The following is an 18,718-nucleotide window of genomic DNA, read 5'->3' as shown; positions in this document are numbered from 1 at the left end:
AAGGATGGTTCTTCTTCCCACAGACCAGGCTTGGGTTAGGACTGTTCTAGTCTACTGGATTGAGGGACACGGTTATGGTCTGCTCTGTGGGTGACAATGTGTGGGTGTGTCTGTGGTTTCAGGCCCAGAGCTGGGTGGATGTGGAGGGGCTGCTGACCAACAGTAGCTACACGGTGGAGCTGCAGGCCGTCACCTACTGGGGTCAGGTGCGTCTGAAGAGCTCCAAGGCGTCACTCCACTTCAGCACCTCCTCCCAGAACAATGGCTCAGGCAAGGCATCATGGGGCATGCTGATAGCTACTTTGAGGAAAAATGTACTTACTATGATTTGAGATGTGGTTGTCCCACCGAGCTACAGTATCTTAAGATGAATGGACTAACTAAGTCGCTCTGCATAAGTGTTTGCTAAATGACTCAACTATAAATGTAAAATGGCATTGAGTTAATGACAAGGCTGAGCTCATTGGACTTGGTGATAAATCAAGATGCTATTCGACACAGTTTTTATGAATGAATTTAAAAGTATTTATTAGCATAATTATTGGTATGATCATAGATTTAAGTATACTGTAAACTTCCCATATAAGAGCTTAAAGCTGCATTCTGAGCTTTTCTGAGTTTACCTGGACTGGAAATGAGACTTGAACTTTTCTTCTCTTTGTCCAACCAAGTGAAACTAGTGTCCAAGAAAGAGAAGGAAGTGATCATGCCCGTTGGCTCCACCCTGAGCAAGCGCCCGGCAGGCCCTCTGGAGGTCGGCACACCCTTCTACCAGGACGGCCAGCTGCAGGTGCGCGTTTACTGGAAGAACCGGGAAGGTATGTACCATGTGCCTGTTCTGTATGTGGCTCTTGGCTCCTACACTACTGTAATTGCCACATCATTTCTCCTTCATAAGTCATCCTGAATCTTTTTATCGACTAATTAATTTTGGAATATGAATGATTCTCAGTTAAGTTCAATCTGGAAAAATGCTGTTGAATATTGTAGAGCGACTAAATGAAACCTTGTGTCTGACTGGAGTAATATGAGCGCAGGGTGAGTGAGTGTGAATCTACCGTGGACCAGGAGGAGCGGAGGTCTAGGACGTTCTGTTAGCTGAAGAAAAATAAACACCGGGAACAAGAGGTGATGGAGCTTATTGAGCCGTCTCTCTTATTAGTGTTGAAACTGTCCGTTTTGTTTTACAAGACCTGACGTCACCCTGCAGAAACACACAGGAGGACGTAAAAGGTTTAAAGCATTACAGACAAATCATCGCATAAGTGTCCATAGAATCCTTAAACTTTGTACTCCTCCTTGGACTTTGTGTGCCAGCCTCCACGATTAAGACCAGAGTGGAAATATGAAAACCTTGAAAGGCGCGCTCCAAGGGTAGCCTGTCAAGTCCAATTCACTGGACAATGTTATGTTGCTAATATGTCATCGCCCGAGCCAAGCTCCACAAAGTGGAGGCAGAAATGCCCAGGCTGGGGAGGGGAGAAGCCTGGTGATGAGGCCTTCTGCTGAATCACAGAGCGACTGAGAAGAGCTGGAGAGTCTTCCTGGTCCAGAGTGGTTAGCAAGGCTGAGTGTATTGTGACTGGCTTGGGCACACGTTCAGCACAGAGTGTTTTGGACTTGGTTCTGGGCCCACTCCATGGCTTAGCCTGGGGGGGTGACTCCATTACACTGCAGCAGTTCTAGTCTGGCAGGGTGGTGGTGTGGTGGGCACAGACACGGCCTCTAACTGGGTTGACGATGGAGGGTTCTGGGTCTGCCTCTGACCACTGTGGTTATACAGGAGGAAGCAGACAGCTGGACTGGAGAGAGAGAGCGAGATCTGGTCCCTGAACGCCTAGGATCAGGTTTCTCTTCATCAGACTCTGTGTATTCAGAACTTGTCCCTCAGTTTAAAGTTAACTCAACGCTACTGATTACTGCACTCGCTCATTTTGAGGCAGGTCAACATTGTGACACATCTGGTCTCAGAGGGTGATGTAGTGAATCACGGGGAGACAGACACGGGGAGGGAGGAAGAGAGACAGACACGGGGGGGTGAGAGACGCACGTGGGGAGAGGGAGAGAGGGACACGCATGCGGAGAGTGAGAGAGGGACGCACACACGCGCACGGAGAGCGAGAGAGGGACGCACGCACACACACGCGCGCGCGGAGAGCGAGAGAGGGACGCACACACACACGCGCGCGCACACACACACGCGGAGAGCGAGAGAGGGGTGCGCACACACACGCGGAGAGCGAGAGAGGGGTGCGCACACACACACGCGGAGAGCGAGCGAGGGGCGCACACACACGCGGAGAGCGAGCGAGGGGCGCACACACACGCGGAGAGCGAGAGAGGGGCGCACACACACGCGGAGAGCGAGAGAGGGGCGCACACAAACGCGGAGAGCGAGAGAGGGGCGCACACAAACGCGGAGAGCGAGAGAGGGACGCACACACACGCGGAGAGCGAGAGAGGGACGCACACACACGCGGAGAGCGAGAGAGGGACGCACACACACGCGGAGAGCGAGAGAGGGACGCACACACACGCGGAGAGCGAGAGAGGGACGCACACACGCGGGCAGCGAGAGAGGGACACATACATACATACATACATACATACACACACACACACACACACACACGGGGAGAGAGACGCACGCGGGGAGAGAGACGCACGCGGGGAGAGAGACGCACGCGGGGAGAGAGACGCACGCGGAGAGAGACGCACAGAGAGAGACGCATGTAGGGAGAGACACACAGAGGGAGGGAGAGAGACGCACTCGGGGAGAGACATACGGAGAGAGAAAGATGTACGGGGAGAGAGACGCACGTGGGGAGAGACACACAGAGAGAGAGACGCACGTGGGGAGAGACACACAGGGAGAGAAAGATGTACGGGGAGAGAGACGCACGTGGGGAGAGACACACAGAGAGAGAGACGCACGTGGGGAGAGACACACGGGGAGAGACGCACGTGGGGAGAGACACACGGGGAGAGAAAGATGTACGGGGAGAGAGACGCACGTGGGGAGAGACACACAGAGAGAGAGACGCACAGAGAGAGAGACGCACGTGGGGAGAGACACACGGGGAGAGACACACGCAGGGAGAGACACACAGAGAGAGAGAGAGACGCACGCGGGGAGAGACACACAGAGAGAGAGAGAGATGCACGCGGGGAGAGACACAGAGAGAGACACACACAGAGGGAGGGAGAGAGACGTACGCGGGGAGAGACATACGGAGAGAGAAAGATGTACGGGCAGAGACGCACGTGGGGAGAGACACAGAGAGAGACGCACGCAGAAAGACACACGCAGGGAGAGAGAGAGACGCACGCGGGGAGAGACACAGAGAGAGACGCATGCAGAGAGACGCACGCAGAAAGACACATGCAGGGAGAGACACACACACAGAGAGAGAGACGCACGCGGGGAGAGAGACACAGAGAGAGAGAGAGATGCACGCGGGGAGAGACACACACAGAGGGAGGGAGAGAGACATACGCGGGGAGAGACATACGGAGAGAGAAAGATGTACGGGCAGAGACGCACGTGGGGAGAGACACAGAGAGAGACGCACGCAGAAAGACACACGCAGGGAGAGAGAGAGACGCACGCGGGGAGAGACACAGAGAGAGACGCATGCAGAGAGACGCACGCAGAAAGACACATGCAGGGAGAGACACACACACAGAGAGAGAGACGCACGCGGGGAGAGACACACAGAGAGAGAGAGAGACGCACGCGGGGAGAGACACACAGAGAGAGAGAGAGATGCACGCGGGGAGAGACACAGAGAGAGACACACACAGAGGGAGGGAGAGAGACGCACGTGGGGAGAGAGACGTACAGAGAGAGAGACGCACGGGGAGAGAGAGACGCACGCGGGGAGAGACACACGGGGGAGAGAGAGAGAGACTCACGCGGGGAGAGACACACGGAGGGAGAGAGACGTACGCGGGTAGGGACAGGCGGGGAGAGAGAGAGAGAGAGAGAGACGCACGCGGGGAGAGACACGCGGGGAGAGAGAGACGCACGCGGGTAGAGACACGCGGGGAGAGAGAGAGAGAGACGCACGCGGGTAGAGACACGCGGGGAGAGAGAGAGACGCACGCGGGGAGAGAGAGAGAGAGAGACGCACGCGGGGAGAGAGAGAGAGACGCACGCGGGGAGAGAGAGAGACACACGCGGGGAGAGAGAGAGAGACGCACGCGGGGAGAGACACGGAGAGAGAGAGAGACACGCTGGGAGAGAGAGAGAGAGAGAGAGAGAGAGACGCACGCGGGGAGAGACACAGAGAGAGAGAGACGCACGCGGGGAGAGAGAGAGAGACGCATGCGGGGAGAGACACGGGGGGAGAGAGAGAGAGACACACGCTGGGAGAGAGAGAGAGAGACACACGCTGGGAGAGAGAGAGAGAGACGCACGCGGGGAGAGAGAGAGAGACGCATGCGGGGAGAGACACAGAGAGAGAGAGATACACGCCGGGAGAGAGACACGCGCTGGGAGAGAGAGAGAGAGACGCACGCGGGGAGAGACACGGAGAGAGAGAGAGACGCACGCGGGGAGAGAGAGAGAGAGAGACGCATGCGGGGAGAGACACGGGGAGAGAGAGAGACGCATGCGGGGAGAGACACGGGGAGATAGAGAGAGAGACACACGCTGGGAGAGAGACACGCGCTGGGAGAGACACACGCAGAGAGAGAGAGAGAGACGCACACGGGGAGAGACACATGCTGGGAGAGACACGTGTGGAGACAGACACGCGGGGAGAGACACACGGAGAGACGCACGCGGGGAGAGACACACAGAGAAAGAGACGCACACGGGGAGAGAGAGAGAGACACAGAGAGAGAGAGACAGACGCACACGGAGAGAGAGAGAGAGAGACAGAGGCACGCACAGGCAGAGAGACATTGTACAGCAACAGTAGCGACGGCGGTCAATAGACTTCTGAGACTTGCTCACAGCCATGATGGGGCGGCAGGTAGTCTAGTGGTTAGAGCGTTGGACTAGTAACCGAAAGGTTGCAAGATCGAGTCCCCGAGCTGACAAGGTAAAAATCTGTCGTTCTGCCCCTGAACAAGGCACTGTTCCTAGGCCGTCATTGAAAATAAGAATTTGTTCTTAACTGACTTGCCTAGTTAAATAAAATAAAGGTAAAATAAAAATCGAACACTGCCGCGCAGCTCTATACCTGTTTTCCATGTTCCTTTCCTTGTTTTCTATACCTCTTCCCCTCTGTCAGCTCCGGCTACGCATATCTTGTTTATTTTCTTCCCATTTCCTGCTTCCCTGTAATTCCTCTCTTCTGCTTCCAAACTGCTGGGAGCCTGTGTGCGCCAGATCCGTGTCGAAACCTTCAAAGTCCTCTTTTTATCTCCCAACCGCAATCGAAGCCCCTGCCAAGGGCTAACACAGCATAACTCAATTATTATTAGGAAAAGTATAATTTCACATCGGAACGCACACAGCTGGATGAATAATAATGCCAGTAAAATGACAGGGCAATGGGAGCATAAACAGAACTGATTAGTCAATGAGGCACTACTATGTAGTAATGAAGTGAACTAGTGCCGGGGCCGGGGCCGGTTCACCATTGCTGAGGGTAGGCCTACAATGCCACGTTTCGCTGATGAGATGGTTAAATAAAAGTGTCTACTTTTAGCAATAAAGAAGCTGTTGTATTTCATTCCATTGTCCTCCAAGTGTTGCTGAATCTCCTCTAAGTCAGTTTGCACCTCAATTCAGGCACCTTAGTTGGAAAGCGAGGTAGCGGCAGTGATCCCTTCCCTTTTGAGATGGTTAAACAACACATTTACGATTTTTTTTTCAATGTACGCACGTTTAGTCAAATTCAACCCCCCTTTTTATTTCTTATTTTATTATGTTGAGATGAGCCTTTAGAAGCGTATTTGAATGCATTATGCCAGATACTGTATCAGAGGATCTGTTAATGCCTCATAAGATCAGGTTGATGGTGTGACAGTAATAGAGTACTCAAACAGTCTGACTGGGTGTTATTGTAAGATCATTTTATCCATCAAGCATGTATCATGTCTGATGGCTGTCTCATCGGATTCTTTGTTGTAGTTTTGGCACCAGGTCAGTGACCTCCTCTCTCTTTCTCCTCCTAGACCCTCTGGTGAGTCGTTACCATGTCCAGTGGATGCCTGAGTACTGCAGCCATAACGAGACCAGAGGACCAGAGAAATCAGTCACCCAGGTCAGTCCCATCCCTCAAATCATCCTTCTATCAAAGTAAACCTCATCAGTCTAAGTGTCGGTGGCTGTGTAGACCCATGACTTGATGTGCAGCTCAGTGGTATGCAAATCGCCCGCCAACCTCTTTTGTCTGGCATTCTGAAAAGGCATGTTGTCTAAAGAAAAGGACCCCACTCAGCGCCTCAGTTCCGTTGTGTAGCTTTGCAGCAAATCAGCAACTGTTGTTTTGGTTATGACTCAGTTGGTGTGGTCAAACGTGGTACGCTGCCCAATAAAACACATTTACTAAAACAATATTTCCGGGAATGGGGGACTATGCACCCCCAGAATGAGAACATTGGATGCTGGGTGTGTGTGCGTGAGTGTGGTGGGGGTTGGGTGGGGTTGTGTGGTGCTGGTTGAACTCGGGGCTGTTCCAGGATGGCATAGGCCTGGCAATCAACACATTCTTCAGGAAGCCCTTCTCTGGTTGCTTGGAAATACACATCCTTTTTTCTATAGATTCCTGGGAAGGATTCCAGCACAGTGTTGGTCTACGTCTCTTGTGTGCAAACATGGCGCCTTGGTACATTCTTAATCAGAGTTTTTGCATATGAGAGAGAATACTCACACACACCCTCTGAGTTACTGACTATCAGGGTAGAACTACATTATTACAAATGAAAGATCTAATTCCAGCCACTCAGCAGGAAATGTTCACATTTTCTGGATAAAGGGACACAGGAGGCGACTTTTAGGTCAATAGTGAATTAATGTCTGAAACAAGTCTGCGGCATTAGAATGCTGCTAAGAATTCCTTAACATTGAGTTGACATGTCATCTTCATTTCAAATTACCCTAAAATGTACTCTTGGTCTTTTATTAAGTGTCCCCTTTATATTTGTGTTACACTTGGAACCCATAAAAAGGATATAATTTTGCATTGTAGATTGGAGGACTAGTGGATTAACCCCTAACACATGACTGTTCAAAGTGGTTCAGTAATGTGGGCCTTGTTTAAGGGCATAGGGAGGGAATCTGATCCTCTCTTGGCTCCATGGATTTCATTATCTGTGGTGGTTCTCAGGGACGTGACCTGGGCGACATGTAAAAGTCACAAAGTCTCTGAACGTTTAATGTGTTTCTTGGCTCAGGAGAACTATATCAACGTCCCGGGCCTGCTCTTCTCCTGCAAGTACAAAGTCACCGTTCACATGCTCAAGTCCAAGAGGCGCGCCAAGGATGAGAGCACCACCTTTCTCACCCCGTCCTGCGCCACCATCAGGAACAAGAGCCACAAACACATCCCCTGTCCTGTGGAGGGAGGTGAGTCAGCTGCCCAGTACAACTAGTTCATGTTATGCTGATACTGATTCTCATTTAACATTATGTCTGACTACAAGGCACTCCACATGCTAGTTGAAAGAGGCATCCTCTCATATTATGGTACAAGTAGACTATTGCCTTTTTTAATTAACATTTAACATTTAACATTTAAGTCATTTAGCAGACGCTCTTATCCAGAGCGACTTACAAATTGGTGCATTCACCTTATGACATCCAGTGGAACAGCCACTTTACAATAGTGCATCTAAATCTTTTAAGGGGGGGGGGGGGGGGGTCAGAAGGATTACTTTATCCTATCCTAGGTATTCCTTAAAGAGGTGGGGTTTCAGGTGTCTCCGGAAGGTGGTGATTGACTCCGCTGTCCTGGCGTCGTGAGGGAGTTTGTTCCACCATTGGGGGGCCAGAGCAGCGAACAGTTTTGACTGGGCTGAGCGGGAACTGTACTTCCTCAGTGGTAGGGAGGCGAGCAGGCCAGAGGTGGATGAACGCAGTGCCCTTGTTTGGGTGTAGGGCCTGATCAGAGCCTGGAGGTACTGAGGTGCCGTTCCCCTCACAGCTCCGTAGGCAAGCACCATGGTCTTGTAGCGGATGCGAGCTTCAACTGGAAGCCAGTGGAGAGAGCGGAGGAGCGGGGTGACGTGAGAGAACTTGGGAAGGTTGAACACCAGACGGGCTGCGGCGTTCTGGATGAGTTGTAGGGGTTTAATGGCACAGGCAGGGAGCCCAGCCAACAGCGAGTTGCAGTAATCCAGACGGGAGATGACAAGTGCCTGGATTAGGACCTGCGCCGCTTCCTGTGTGAGGCAGGGTCGTACTCTGCGGATGTTGTAGAGCATGAACCTACAGGAACGGGCCACCGCCTTGATGTTAGTTGAGAACGACAGGGTGTTGTCCAGGATCACGCCAAGGTTCTTAGCGCTCTGGGAGGAGGACACAATGGAGTTGTCAACCGTGATGGCGAGATCATGGAACGGGCAGTCCTTCCCCGGGAGGAAGAGCAGCTCCGTCTTGCCGAGGTTCAGCTTGAGGTGGTGATCCGTCATCCACACTGATATGTCTGCCAGACATGCAGAGATGCGATTCGCCACCTGGTCATCAGAAGGGGGAAAGGAGAAGATTAATTGTGTGTCGTCTGCATAGCAATGATAGGAGAGACCATGTGAGGTTATGACAGAGCCAAGTGACTTGGTGTATAGCGAGAATAGGAGAGGGCCTAGAACAGAGCCCTGGGGGACACCAGTGGTGAGAGCACGTGGTGAGGAGACAGATTCTCGCCACGCCACCTGGTAGGAGCGACCTGTCAGGTAGGACGCAATCCAAGCGTGGGCCGCGCCGGAGATGCCCAACTCGGAGAGGGTGGAGAGGAGGATCTGATGGTTCACAGTATCGAAGGCTGCCGATAGGTCTAGAAGGATGAGAGCAGAGGAGAGAGAGTTAGCTTTAGCAGTGCGGAGCGCCTCCGTGATACAGAGAAGAGCAGTCTCAGTTGAATGACTAGTCTTGAAACCTGACTGATTTGGATCAAGAAGGTCATTCTGAGAGAGATAGCAGTAGAGCTGGCCAAGGACGGCACGTTCAAGAGTTTTGGAGAGAAAAGAAAGAAGGGATACTGGTCTGTAGTTGTTGACATCGGAGGGATCGAGTGTAGGTTTTTTCAGAAGGGGTGCAACTCTCGCTCTCTTGAAGACGGAAGGGACGTAGCCAGCGGTCAGGGATGAGTTGATGAGCGAGGTGAGGTAAGGGAGAAGGTCTCCGGAAATGGTCTGGAGAAGAGAGGAGGGGATAGGGTCAAGCGGGCAGGTTGTTGGGCGGCCGGCCGTCACAAGACGCGAGATTTCATCTGGAGAGAGAGGGGAGAAAGAGGTCAGAGCACAGGGTAGGGCAGTGTGAGCAGAACCAGCGGTGTCGTTTGACTTAGCAAACGAGGATCGGATGTCGTCGACCTTCTTTTCAAAATGGTTGACGAAGTCATCTGCAGAGAGGGAGGAGGGGGGGGGAGGGGGAGGAGGATTCAGGAGGGAGGAGAAGGTGGCAAAGAGCTTCCTAGGGTTAGAGGCAGATGCTTGGAATTTAGAGTGGTAGAAAGTGGCTTTAGCAGCAGAGACAGAAGAGGAAAATGTAGAGAGGAGGGAGTGAAAGGATGCCAGGTCCGCAGGGAGGCGAGTTTTCCTCCATTTCCGCTCGGCTGCCCGGAGCCCTGTTCTGTGAGCTCGCAATGAGTCGTCGAGCCACGGAGCGGGAGGGGAGGACCGAGCCGGCCTGGAGGATAGGGGACATAGAGAGTCAAAGGATGCAAAAAGGGAGGAGAGGAGGGTTGAGGAGGCAGAATCAGGAGATAGGTTGGAGAAGGTTTGAGCAGAGGGAAGAGATGATAGGATGGAAGAGGAGAGAGTAGCGGGGGAGAGAGAGCGAAGGTTGGGACGGCGCGATACCATCCGAGTAGGGGCAGTGTTGGATGAGAGCGAGAGGGAAAAGGATACAAGGTAGTGGTCGGAGACTTGGAGGGGAGTTGCAATGAGGTTAGTGGAAGAACAGCATCTAGTAAAGATGAGGTCAAGCGTATTGCCTGCCTTGTGAGTAGGGGGGGAAGGTGAGAGGGTGAGGTCAAAAGAGGAGAGGAGTGGAAAGAAGGAGGCAGAGAGGAATGAGTCAAAGGTAGACGTGGGGAGGTTAAAGTCGCCCAGAACTGTGAGAGGTGAGCCGTCCTCAGGAAAGGAGCTTATCAAGGCATCAAGCTCATTGATGAACTCTCCGAGGGAACCTGGAGGGCGATAAATGATAAGGATGTTAAGCTTGAAAGGGCTGGTAACTGTGACAGCATGGAATTCAAAGGAGGCGATAGACAGATGGGTAAGGGGAGAAAGAGAGAATGACCACTTGGGAGAGATGAGGATCCCGGTGCCACCACCCCGCTGACCAGAAGCTCTCGGGGTGTGCGAGAACACGTGGGCGGACGAAGAGAGAGCAGTAGGAGTAGCAGTGTTATCTGTGGTGATCCATGTTTCCGTCAGTGCCAAGAAGTCGAGGGACTGGAGGGAAGCATAGGCTGAGATGAACTCTGCCTTGTTGGCCGCAGATCGGCAGTTCCAGAGGCTACCGGAGACCTGGAACTCCACGTGGGTCGTGCGCGCTGGGACCACCAGGTTAGGGTGGCCGCGGCCACGCGGTGTGAAGCGTTTGTATGGTCTGTGCAGAGAGGAGAGAACAGGGATAGACAGACACATAGTTGACAGGCTACAGGAGAGGCTACGCTAATGCAAAGGAGATTGGAATGACAAGTGGACTACACGTCTCGAATGTTCAGAAAGTTAAGCTTAAGTAGCAAAAATCTTATTGACTAAAATGATTAAAATGATACAGTACTGCTGAAGTAGGCTAGCTGGCAGTGGCTGCGTTGTTGACTTTGTTTGAAAGTGTAGCTGGCCAGGTAACTGGCTAGATAATTAGTCTAAACTACACAATTGTCTTAGAACAAGGACAGCAAAGACAACTATGTAGCTAGCTAACACTACACTAATCAAATCGTTCCGTTGTAATGTGATAGTTTCTACAGTGCTGCTATTCGGTAGGAGTTGGCTAGCTAGCAGTGTTAGCAGTGTTAGCAGTGTTGACTAGCAGTGTTGACTAGGTAGGAGCACGGCAGCGCAGCGGACGAAAATAGCTGGCTAGCTAACCGAAATTACTCTAGACTCCACAGTTATCTTAGATACAAAGACAGTAAAGACAACTATGTAGCTAGCTAACACTACGCTAATCAAGTCGTTCCGTTGAGTGTAATAGTTTCTACAGTGCTGCTATTCGGTGGCTAGCTGGCTAGCTAGCAGTGTTGATTACGTTACGTTGCGTTAAAAGAACGACAATAGCTGGCTAGCTAACCTAGAAAGTCGCTCTAGACTACACAATTATCTTTGATACAAAGACGGCTATGTAGCTAGCTATGTAGCTAGCTACGATCAAACAAATCAAACCGTTGTACTGTAATGAAATGAAATGAAATGTGATACTACCTGTGGAGCGAAGCGGAATGCGACCGGGTTGTTGAATGCGGAAGTTCTATTCGGTAGACGTTGGCTAGCTGTTGGCTAGCTAGCAGTGTTTCCTACGTTAAGGACGACAAATAGCTGGCTAGCAAACCTCGGTAAATTAAGATAATCACTCTAAAACTACACACTCTAAACTACACAATTATCTCGGATACGAAGACAGCAAAGACAACTATGTAGCTAGCTAACACTACACTAATCAAGTCGTTCCGTTGAGTGTAATAGTTTCTACAGTGCTGCTATTCGGTAGACGGTGGACGTTTGCTAGCTGGCTAGCTGCTGGGCAGATAGCAGTGTTGACTACGTTAGGACGACGAATTACGATAATTACGCAATTATCTTTGATACAAAGACGGCTATGTAGCTAGCTAAGAAGAAATTGCTGAGATCAGACAAATCAAACCGTTGTACTATAATGAAATGTAATGAAAAGTTATACTACCTGCGGAGCGAAGTGCGAATGCGACCGCTCGCTCCAACCTGGAATGTCCTTTACATTAATCTACTCTGACTAATTTCTTACCACACCATAGAATTTATATTAAGCCAAGAACACATGTCCATCAGACAAGTTTTTTTCAACATCTTTATTCCCATCTCTCTCTGCAGCCCCAGTTCCCAAAGTGTTGGCTAAGCCAGAGAATCTGACGGCGTCCTTCTCCATCCACGAGGGAAATATCACAGGCAACTTCCTGTGGCGGGTGTCACGGGTCCTGGCCCATCAACGAATCACAGGCTTTCAGGTCACCTGGGCAGAGGTCACCACAGAGAGCCGACAAAACAGCCTGCCCAACAGCATCATCTCCCAGTCCCAGATCCTGCCTCCAGTAAGTCTGTTTCATTCTATTATTTTCAAGTAAATCTATTGTTCCTGTGACAGAACTTCTTATTTGGAAAGTTACATGCTGTCCCTTCAGAGTAGGTTATACCAGGACATGGCTCTTTGCTGTAGGACACAAAAGATTAGCAAGGAAGGGAAATGTATATATTCTTGGGGAAAATATATTGTATTTTTCCCGAGCTAAAGAATAAGCTCCATCTTCAGCATTTCATTAAACAATGCCTGCCAGGAGTGGAGGTATTTTAAGGATACAACTGTGTTGCTCTCTTTACATAAATAACGAGATAAGCAGTGGTGTGCAGAGAAACCGAGAGAGATCTGAGGGAGGGGTGTGTCCTGCTAGAAGTTCTCATCCTCCTGTGTGTCATCTACCTATCCTGCTTCCTCTTTCATCCGGTTTTACATAATATATCAACAACACGTTCTGTCTGTCTTCTCCGCCCAGCGAGCAGCTCTGAAAATACAAACACCCATAACTACACTCAGTTTGTCAGGAAGGGAAAGAGAGAAAACAGGATGTATCTTTGTTTACCTGAATTGAGAGCAGAGGGTGGATGGGGTATAGCCCAGGTTACCCAACAGCTAATTCAACATGTTAACATCAGAAGGGACTAAAACTCTAGACTTCTATGTGTGGGTAAAAAAGCATCTGGGGAACAGAACGGTTTACTACCTTGAATTCCAAACCAAGTGAATGCATTGAACAACAGTCTGTATGTGAGAAAGGTATTCAGTCCATCTTGGAGGACAAATTGAAGTTGATACAACATTGCTGTTAAAATCCTTTGTAACTGTAGAAAATGTTCCACAAAAAAAAAAAAATCTTTAGTGTGGGTTCTTAAGAAAAATAAGCAATTTTCTATCAGCTTTAATTTGTCCTTGGAAGTGGTTGAATACCTCTCATATGCTGAGTGTCATGTGAAAGATTGTTTTCTAGTGGCACCAACGATGGTTAATTGTCTTCTCTTGTGCTGTTAACCCTTTCAGGACCATAATCTGCTGGTGGTGTCTAACCTGCGACCAGCCACGTACTACAGACTGGAGGTCCAGGTGATAACGTCAGGAGGGGAGGGTCCTGCCTCTGTCAAGACCTTCCAGACCCCCAGTGTGTTACCAGTCCTGCAACACCGTAAGTACCAGCTCACTGATCAACTGTTGCTCTCTTCTAGTCAACCACCGGGCGGTGTCCAGGTGGTCTTAAACAGAGATGCTCATTGGAGCTGTGACTCTTCAGTGACATCTTTTGAGGTCATCTGATGAGTATGTTTCTTACATGATCACATAATCCTTTTGATCATTATTCTGAACTCTCATTAGAAACTGATATTGACATGTTTTTTTGGTGTGTTGTAGGACCCAGACTCAGGCAGCACCATCCATACCAGAAGCTCTCAGCAGAAAGACATTGAGACCCCTTGGCCCATCAGACCCAGTTTGGCCGGAATCAATGTCTTACAGCACCTTCACCCAGGGAGGGAATTTGGTGTGGAACCACACAGCAGACCATGAACTCTGACCCCAACCCATGTGATATGGGTTCACCTTCAGGCTGCACAGAATATGCTTTCCCCTCACAGTCCTTTCTGATTCAACCCACTGACTGGGCTCTCTGCACCATACAGTCAGATACATACTCTTATGTAGGACTTTTCTTTAGGACAGGTTGGTTCATTCTATTATTTCACTGAAGGCTTTGTGGGACAGAGCCTAAGATGGTTAAGGAGTTCTCAAACTGTTGTCATCCAATTTAACCAATTACAAAGCAACAGTATATTATCAATTCCAATTGTATTTCATTAGATAAAATAACTCAAAGGTTGTTAGATTAAAAAAGGCCCAGAGAAAGTATTGTTTTTACCATGATATTCAAGCATTTTGTTTGAATATCTTGGTAACTTAAGTAGGGTTGGGTGGTATAAATAAATATGGTCAGTATGATTTTCCAATACAGTCGATACAATTTTTGGGGGTTTTAAATACATTTTAATATTAGTACTTTTTAAATTAATACCTTCATTCAACTTGTGCACTAGGTAATAGATGCGGCAGATCATGTTCATCATTTCACCTGTTAGATGATTTTTCATTATGAAGCTTAAGGTACTAGTTTCTCAAAACAGCGGTTTGAGCCAGTCACGTGTGTTTGTTTACAGAGAAGCACAATGAGCAAAATGGGAGCTTCGTGAGGTAAGTCACTCTTGCAGCGCAACTTAAGTGAGGTGATGCAATTCTGAAATTCTATACTAATGTTTGCCAGCTAAATATCTTATAACTATTAAGTTAACTATCTAAGATGTGCCAAATAAATTATTTCCAGTTTGGTTTTGCTAACTTGCTAATCTTAGCTAAGTGGCTAAAGTTAGCTTGCAAGATCAAGCTTCTTGGTAACAGCAGCAGAGACAATCCCCTCCTGGATTATGATCCCTGCTGTCTAATATTTGTTTTATGCGTTCTGTGTTTTGCAACACTTTCATACCGTTATGAGCTAGGTTGTCTTTTTTAGTTGTAAATGTTTGCATGCGCTCGTTAGCATTTACCTAACATCCGCTATGAGGATTCCTTAGTATTTGTTAGCATTCTGGTAAGCTACATGTGTTGGGCTTTAAAAAAAACAATTTGTTAAAAATAGCGGCCATTTTGTGGACAACCGGTTATACCGTATATCCCGGGATGGCACAAGCACGGTATGGAAGTCTGGATACCAACCAACCCTAGTAACTAAATTGAAGACACTTGAATAACAGTGGGGAAAATGCCATACAATTGTAAAACACAATCATATATTCATTGAGAAAGGAGTGTTGAATTTCACCTATTTATTTTGTATTACCAAGTAAGTTAAACGATGTCCCTTAGGCATAATGGAATAATGGAACTAAACCCAATGTAGTTTAACCCATAATACTTCTCATAGTATGTTGCATGTAGAAGTACATTCAGTGCTCGACTTGGTCAGGAGCTCACCAGAGCTGAGGACCGGCACCTCAAATGTTCTACTGCTTGAGCTCCTGTTGCTCTTATAGAATATGAGCTCAAAAGTATTGTGGAGCTACTGCACCTACATATAGACAGTACCAGCACCCAAAAGGAGTACCAGCACCTATTTCCATCCAAGTCAAGCACTGAGTACATTTGATTTTAAACTGTAAATGAATTACTAGCTTCAACTTGAATGCTTGTAATGGTTTTGCATGTCAAACGTGAGTGTTGTGTAGGCATAAATACGTCTGTGTTACCTCTATGTTAGCAATATTTCATTAACAGAGAATTATATGGGGAATAATATGTCATGTTTATTAATGAAATTATAACTGTGTGGAAATGATAGAATTGTATGTTATTGGCTGTAGAAATATTTGTTGTGGAACGGACAGTGAATGTCTATTTATTTATGTATGTGTGTTTTAGTCTAGAGTATTTGAACCGGCAAAACATCTTGTAAAGACATTTTGTAAAAATGGAATTGTAAATATAGTCTCATGTTACATGTTATTTTTCCATGGTAGAAACTGTTAAGTAATAAAATAATCCTTAACCTATTCCTTATGCTTTTCCTGCTTAATTGAAATTACTATGAGGAATGAGGAGTCAATATGAAATAGGGTATATTCTCTAAACATTGGACTCTTTGGCAGATGCTGGTGCTTATGTTGGCTGTGTATTCCATAATGCCAGACTCCAACACAGCATATTCACGGATCTACCCAGGAGCTTGAGACATGCACTCAAACAGTCCAAATAAACAGGTCCTTCAGAGCTTACCAGCAAGCCATGGCTGGAGTTTGATGGCCTGGACATAATACTCTCCTTTAGACTACAGTATTGTGCCCTGCCAGTTAATTCAAGTGTACTGTTGGTATTTGAACAGCTTTAAATCCTTATTTTCTCATTCCCTTCACTTTTCCAATATGCTGTGGAATGTTGACATTATTGCGCGTAAATAGAGGCTGGTGTGTGAGAGAACGCAGTATATGAAACGACTAAAATGAGGATGGTATGCCAGAGGTTTGAGGTGTTTTCTTTTAGTTTTTATATTGATCATACCTCGGATGCTATTGCTACTTAGGGATCCTCCCCTTTAAAAAAAAAAAAATAGCCTAAAATGACATACTGAAATGCATATTTTTACCAAATTGTATGTACAGTTGAAGTTGGAAGTTTACATACACTTAGGTTAGAGTCATTAAAACTCGTCTTTCAACCACTCCACAAATTTCTTGTTAACAAACTATAGTTTTGGCAAGTCGGTTAGGACATCTACTTTGTGCATGACACAAGTCATATTTCCAAAAATTGTTTACAGACAGACTATTCCACTTATAATTCACTGTATCACTATTCCAGTGGCTCAGAAGTTTACATACACTAAGTTGACTGTGCCTTTAAACAGCTTGAAAAATTCCAGAAAATGATGTCATGGCTTTAGAAGCTTCTGATAGGCTAATTGACATAATTTGAGTCAATTGGAGGTGTACCTGTGTATGTATTTCAAGGCCTACCTTCAAACTCAGTGCCTCTTTGCTTGACATCATGGGAAAATCAAAAGAAATCAGCCAAGACCTCAGAAAACAATTGTAGACCTCCACAAGTCTGGTTCATCCTTGGGAGCAATTTCCAAATGCCTGAAGGTACCACGTTCATCTTGTCAAACAATAGTACGCAAGTATAAACACCACACGCAGCCGTCATACCGCTCAGGACGGAGACGCGTTATGCCTCCTAGAGATGAAAGTACTTTGGCGCGAAAAGTGCAAATCAATCCCAGAACAACAGCAAAGGACCTTGTGAAGATGCTGGAGGGAACAGGTACAAAAGTATCTATATCCACAGTAAAAATAGTATTTTATCGACATATCCTAAAAGGCCGCTCAGCAAGGAAGAAGCCACTGCTCCAAAACTGCCATAAAAAAGCCAGAATATGGTTTGCAACTGCACATGGGGGACAAAGATCATACTTTTTGGAGAAATGTCATCTGGTCTGATGAAACAAAAATAGAACTGTTTGGCCATAATGACCATCGTTATCTTTGGAGGAAAAAGGGGGAGGTTTCCCGAAAAACACCATCCCAACCGTGAAGCACGGGGGATGCAGCGTCATGTTGTGGGGGTGCTTTGCTGCAGGAGGGACTGGTGCACTTCACAAAATAGATGGCAGTGCGAGGAAGGAAAATTATGTGGAAATATTGAAGAAACATCTCAAGACATCAGTCAGGATGGGCCGGCAGATAGCCTGGTGGTTAGAGCGTTGGACTAGTAACCGAAAGGTTGCAAAATCGAATCCCCGAACTGACAAGGTCGAAATCTGTTGTTCTGCCTCTGAACAAGGCAGTTAACCCACTGTTCCTAGGCTGTCATTGAAAATAAGAATTTGTTCTTAACTGACTTGCCTAGTTAAATAAACGTAAAATAAATAAAAAAGCTTTGTCGCAAATGGTTCCTCCAAATTGTTTGGCTGTTGCCCCTCTAAGGATGTCCCCAATTCCAAATGGTCAAGACCCTGCACTTTCTACAGTCAGCAACTAGCTAATTATTCTAATTATTCTGAGCCCTGCCTTACACCCCTGCCTTCAGAACCTCTCTCTCTTTCTGCGTAGGTCAGTGGCTGTGCTATGGCAGTGGCTGGCTTTTCTCCTCTCAGGATGTTGTTTATGTACAGCTCTAGTATATCACAAGAGATTAATTCCTCTATCCATGGACGCTAATCCTCCTCTGTGCTGCTCTATGCTTCAGGATCCTGTCCAGTGTTTAGCCAAGGCCTCCTTTCTCTGTGAGTCAGACCAGCTCCCTTTCAGCTTTTCGCAGTCCTCTCCACAAACACACCAAATACCACAGCCCTCAAATGTGAAAACCTCAAAACAAAGGCCTCCCATCTCCTTTGAGCCATGCTGCACTAAAGTCCAAGTCTCCGAGGACATCAAATGAATAAAAACTGAAACAACTAAATAAAAGACTTGTTGTTGGACACAAAAGCTTTGTCTCGGTCACTACAAGCCCAGAGAGAGTTTATTCACTTTGTATGACATTACAAGCCTGTTGTTCCAGGCTGGGGGATATTGTTTTCCAATTCAAACATATTTTGGTAAACAATATTATCCTTTTGGACTGCTTGAATAATCACGGTCAGTCAAATATTTACCCTTCTGTTCGCTGACATTTGTCTTTTTGATTAACCCATCAGTCTAAGCCCTGTCTAAGCCGGGGGGGAGGTTCTACTAAAATATATGGAATTGTTTTAAGAAGGTAAAATCAAGGATCATTTAGCTATTTGATTTCGAATTTTAAGTCCCCTTG

At 47.6% G+C, this 18,718-nt stretch overlaps 1 protein-coding gene across 1 annotated transcript in view; it reads left to right on the top strand.

The window, feature by feature from the left end:
- Window positions 1-15,966, top strand: part of LOC139546485 (anosmin-1-like) — a 74,219-nt gene extending 58,253 nt beyond the window's left edge. Inside the window, exons 8-14 of the mRNA XM_071354911.1 lie at window positions 123-270; window positions 672-818; window positions 6,130-6,218; window positions 7,351-7,522; window positions 12,196-12,413; window positions 13,415-13,556; window positions 13,781-15,966. Coding sequence (XP_071211012.1) covers window positions 123-270; window positions 672-818; window positions 6,130-6,218; window positions 7,351-7,522; window positions 12,196-12,413; window positions 13,415-13,556; window positions 13,781-13,836 — 972 coding nt within the window. The 3' untranslated portion in view covers window positions 13,837-15,966. The remainder of the gene's footprint in view (window positions 1-122; window positions 271-671; window positions 819-6,129; window positions 6,219-7,350; window positions 7,523-12,195; window positions 12,414-13,414; window positions 13,557-13,780) is intronic.
- The last annotated feature ends 2,752 nt before the right edge of the window (window positions 15,967-18,718 follow it).

Source organism: Salvelinus alpinus, chromosome 20 (assembly GCF_045679555.1).
Source record: "Salvelinus alpinus chromosome 20, SLU_Salpinus.1, whole genome shotgun sequence".
In the NCBI taxonomy this organism is placed as follows: Eukaryota; Metazoa; Chordata; class Actinopteri; order Salmoniformes; family Salmonidae; genus Salvelinus; species Salvelinus alpinus.
The sequence above is the reverse complement of the archived record's forward strand: the minus strand, read 5'-3'. Positions and strand labels throughout refer to the sequence as shown.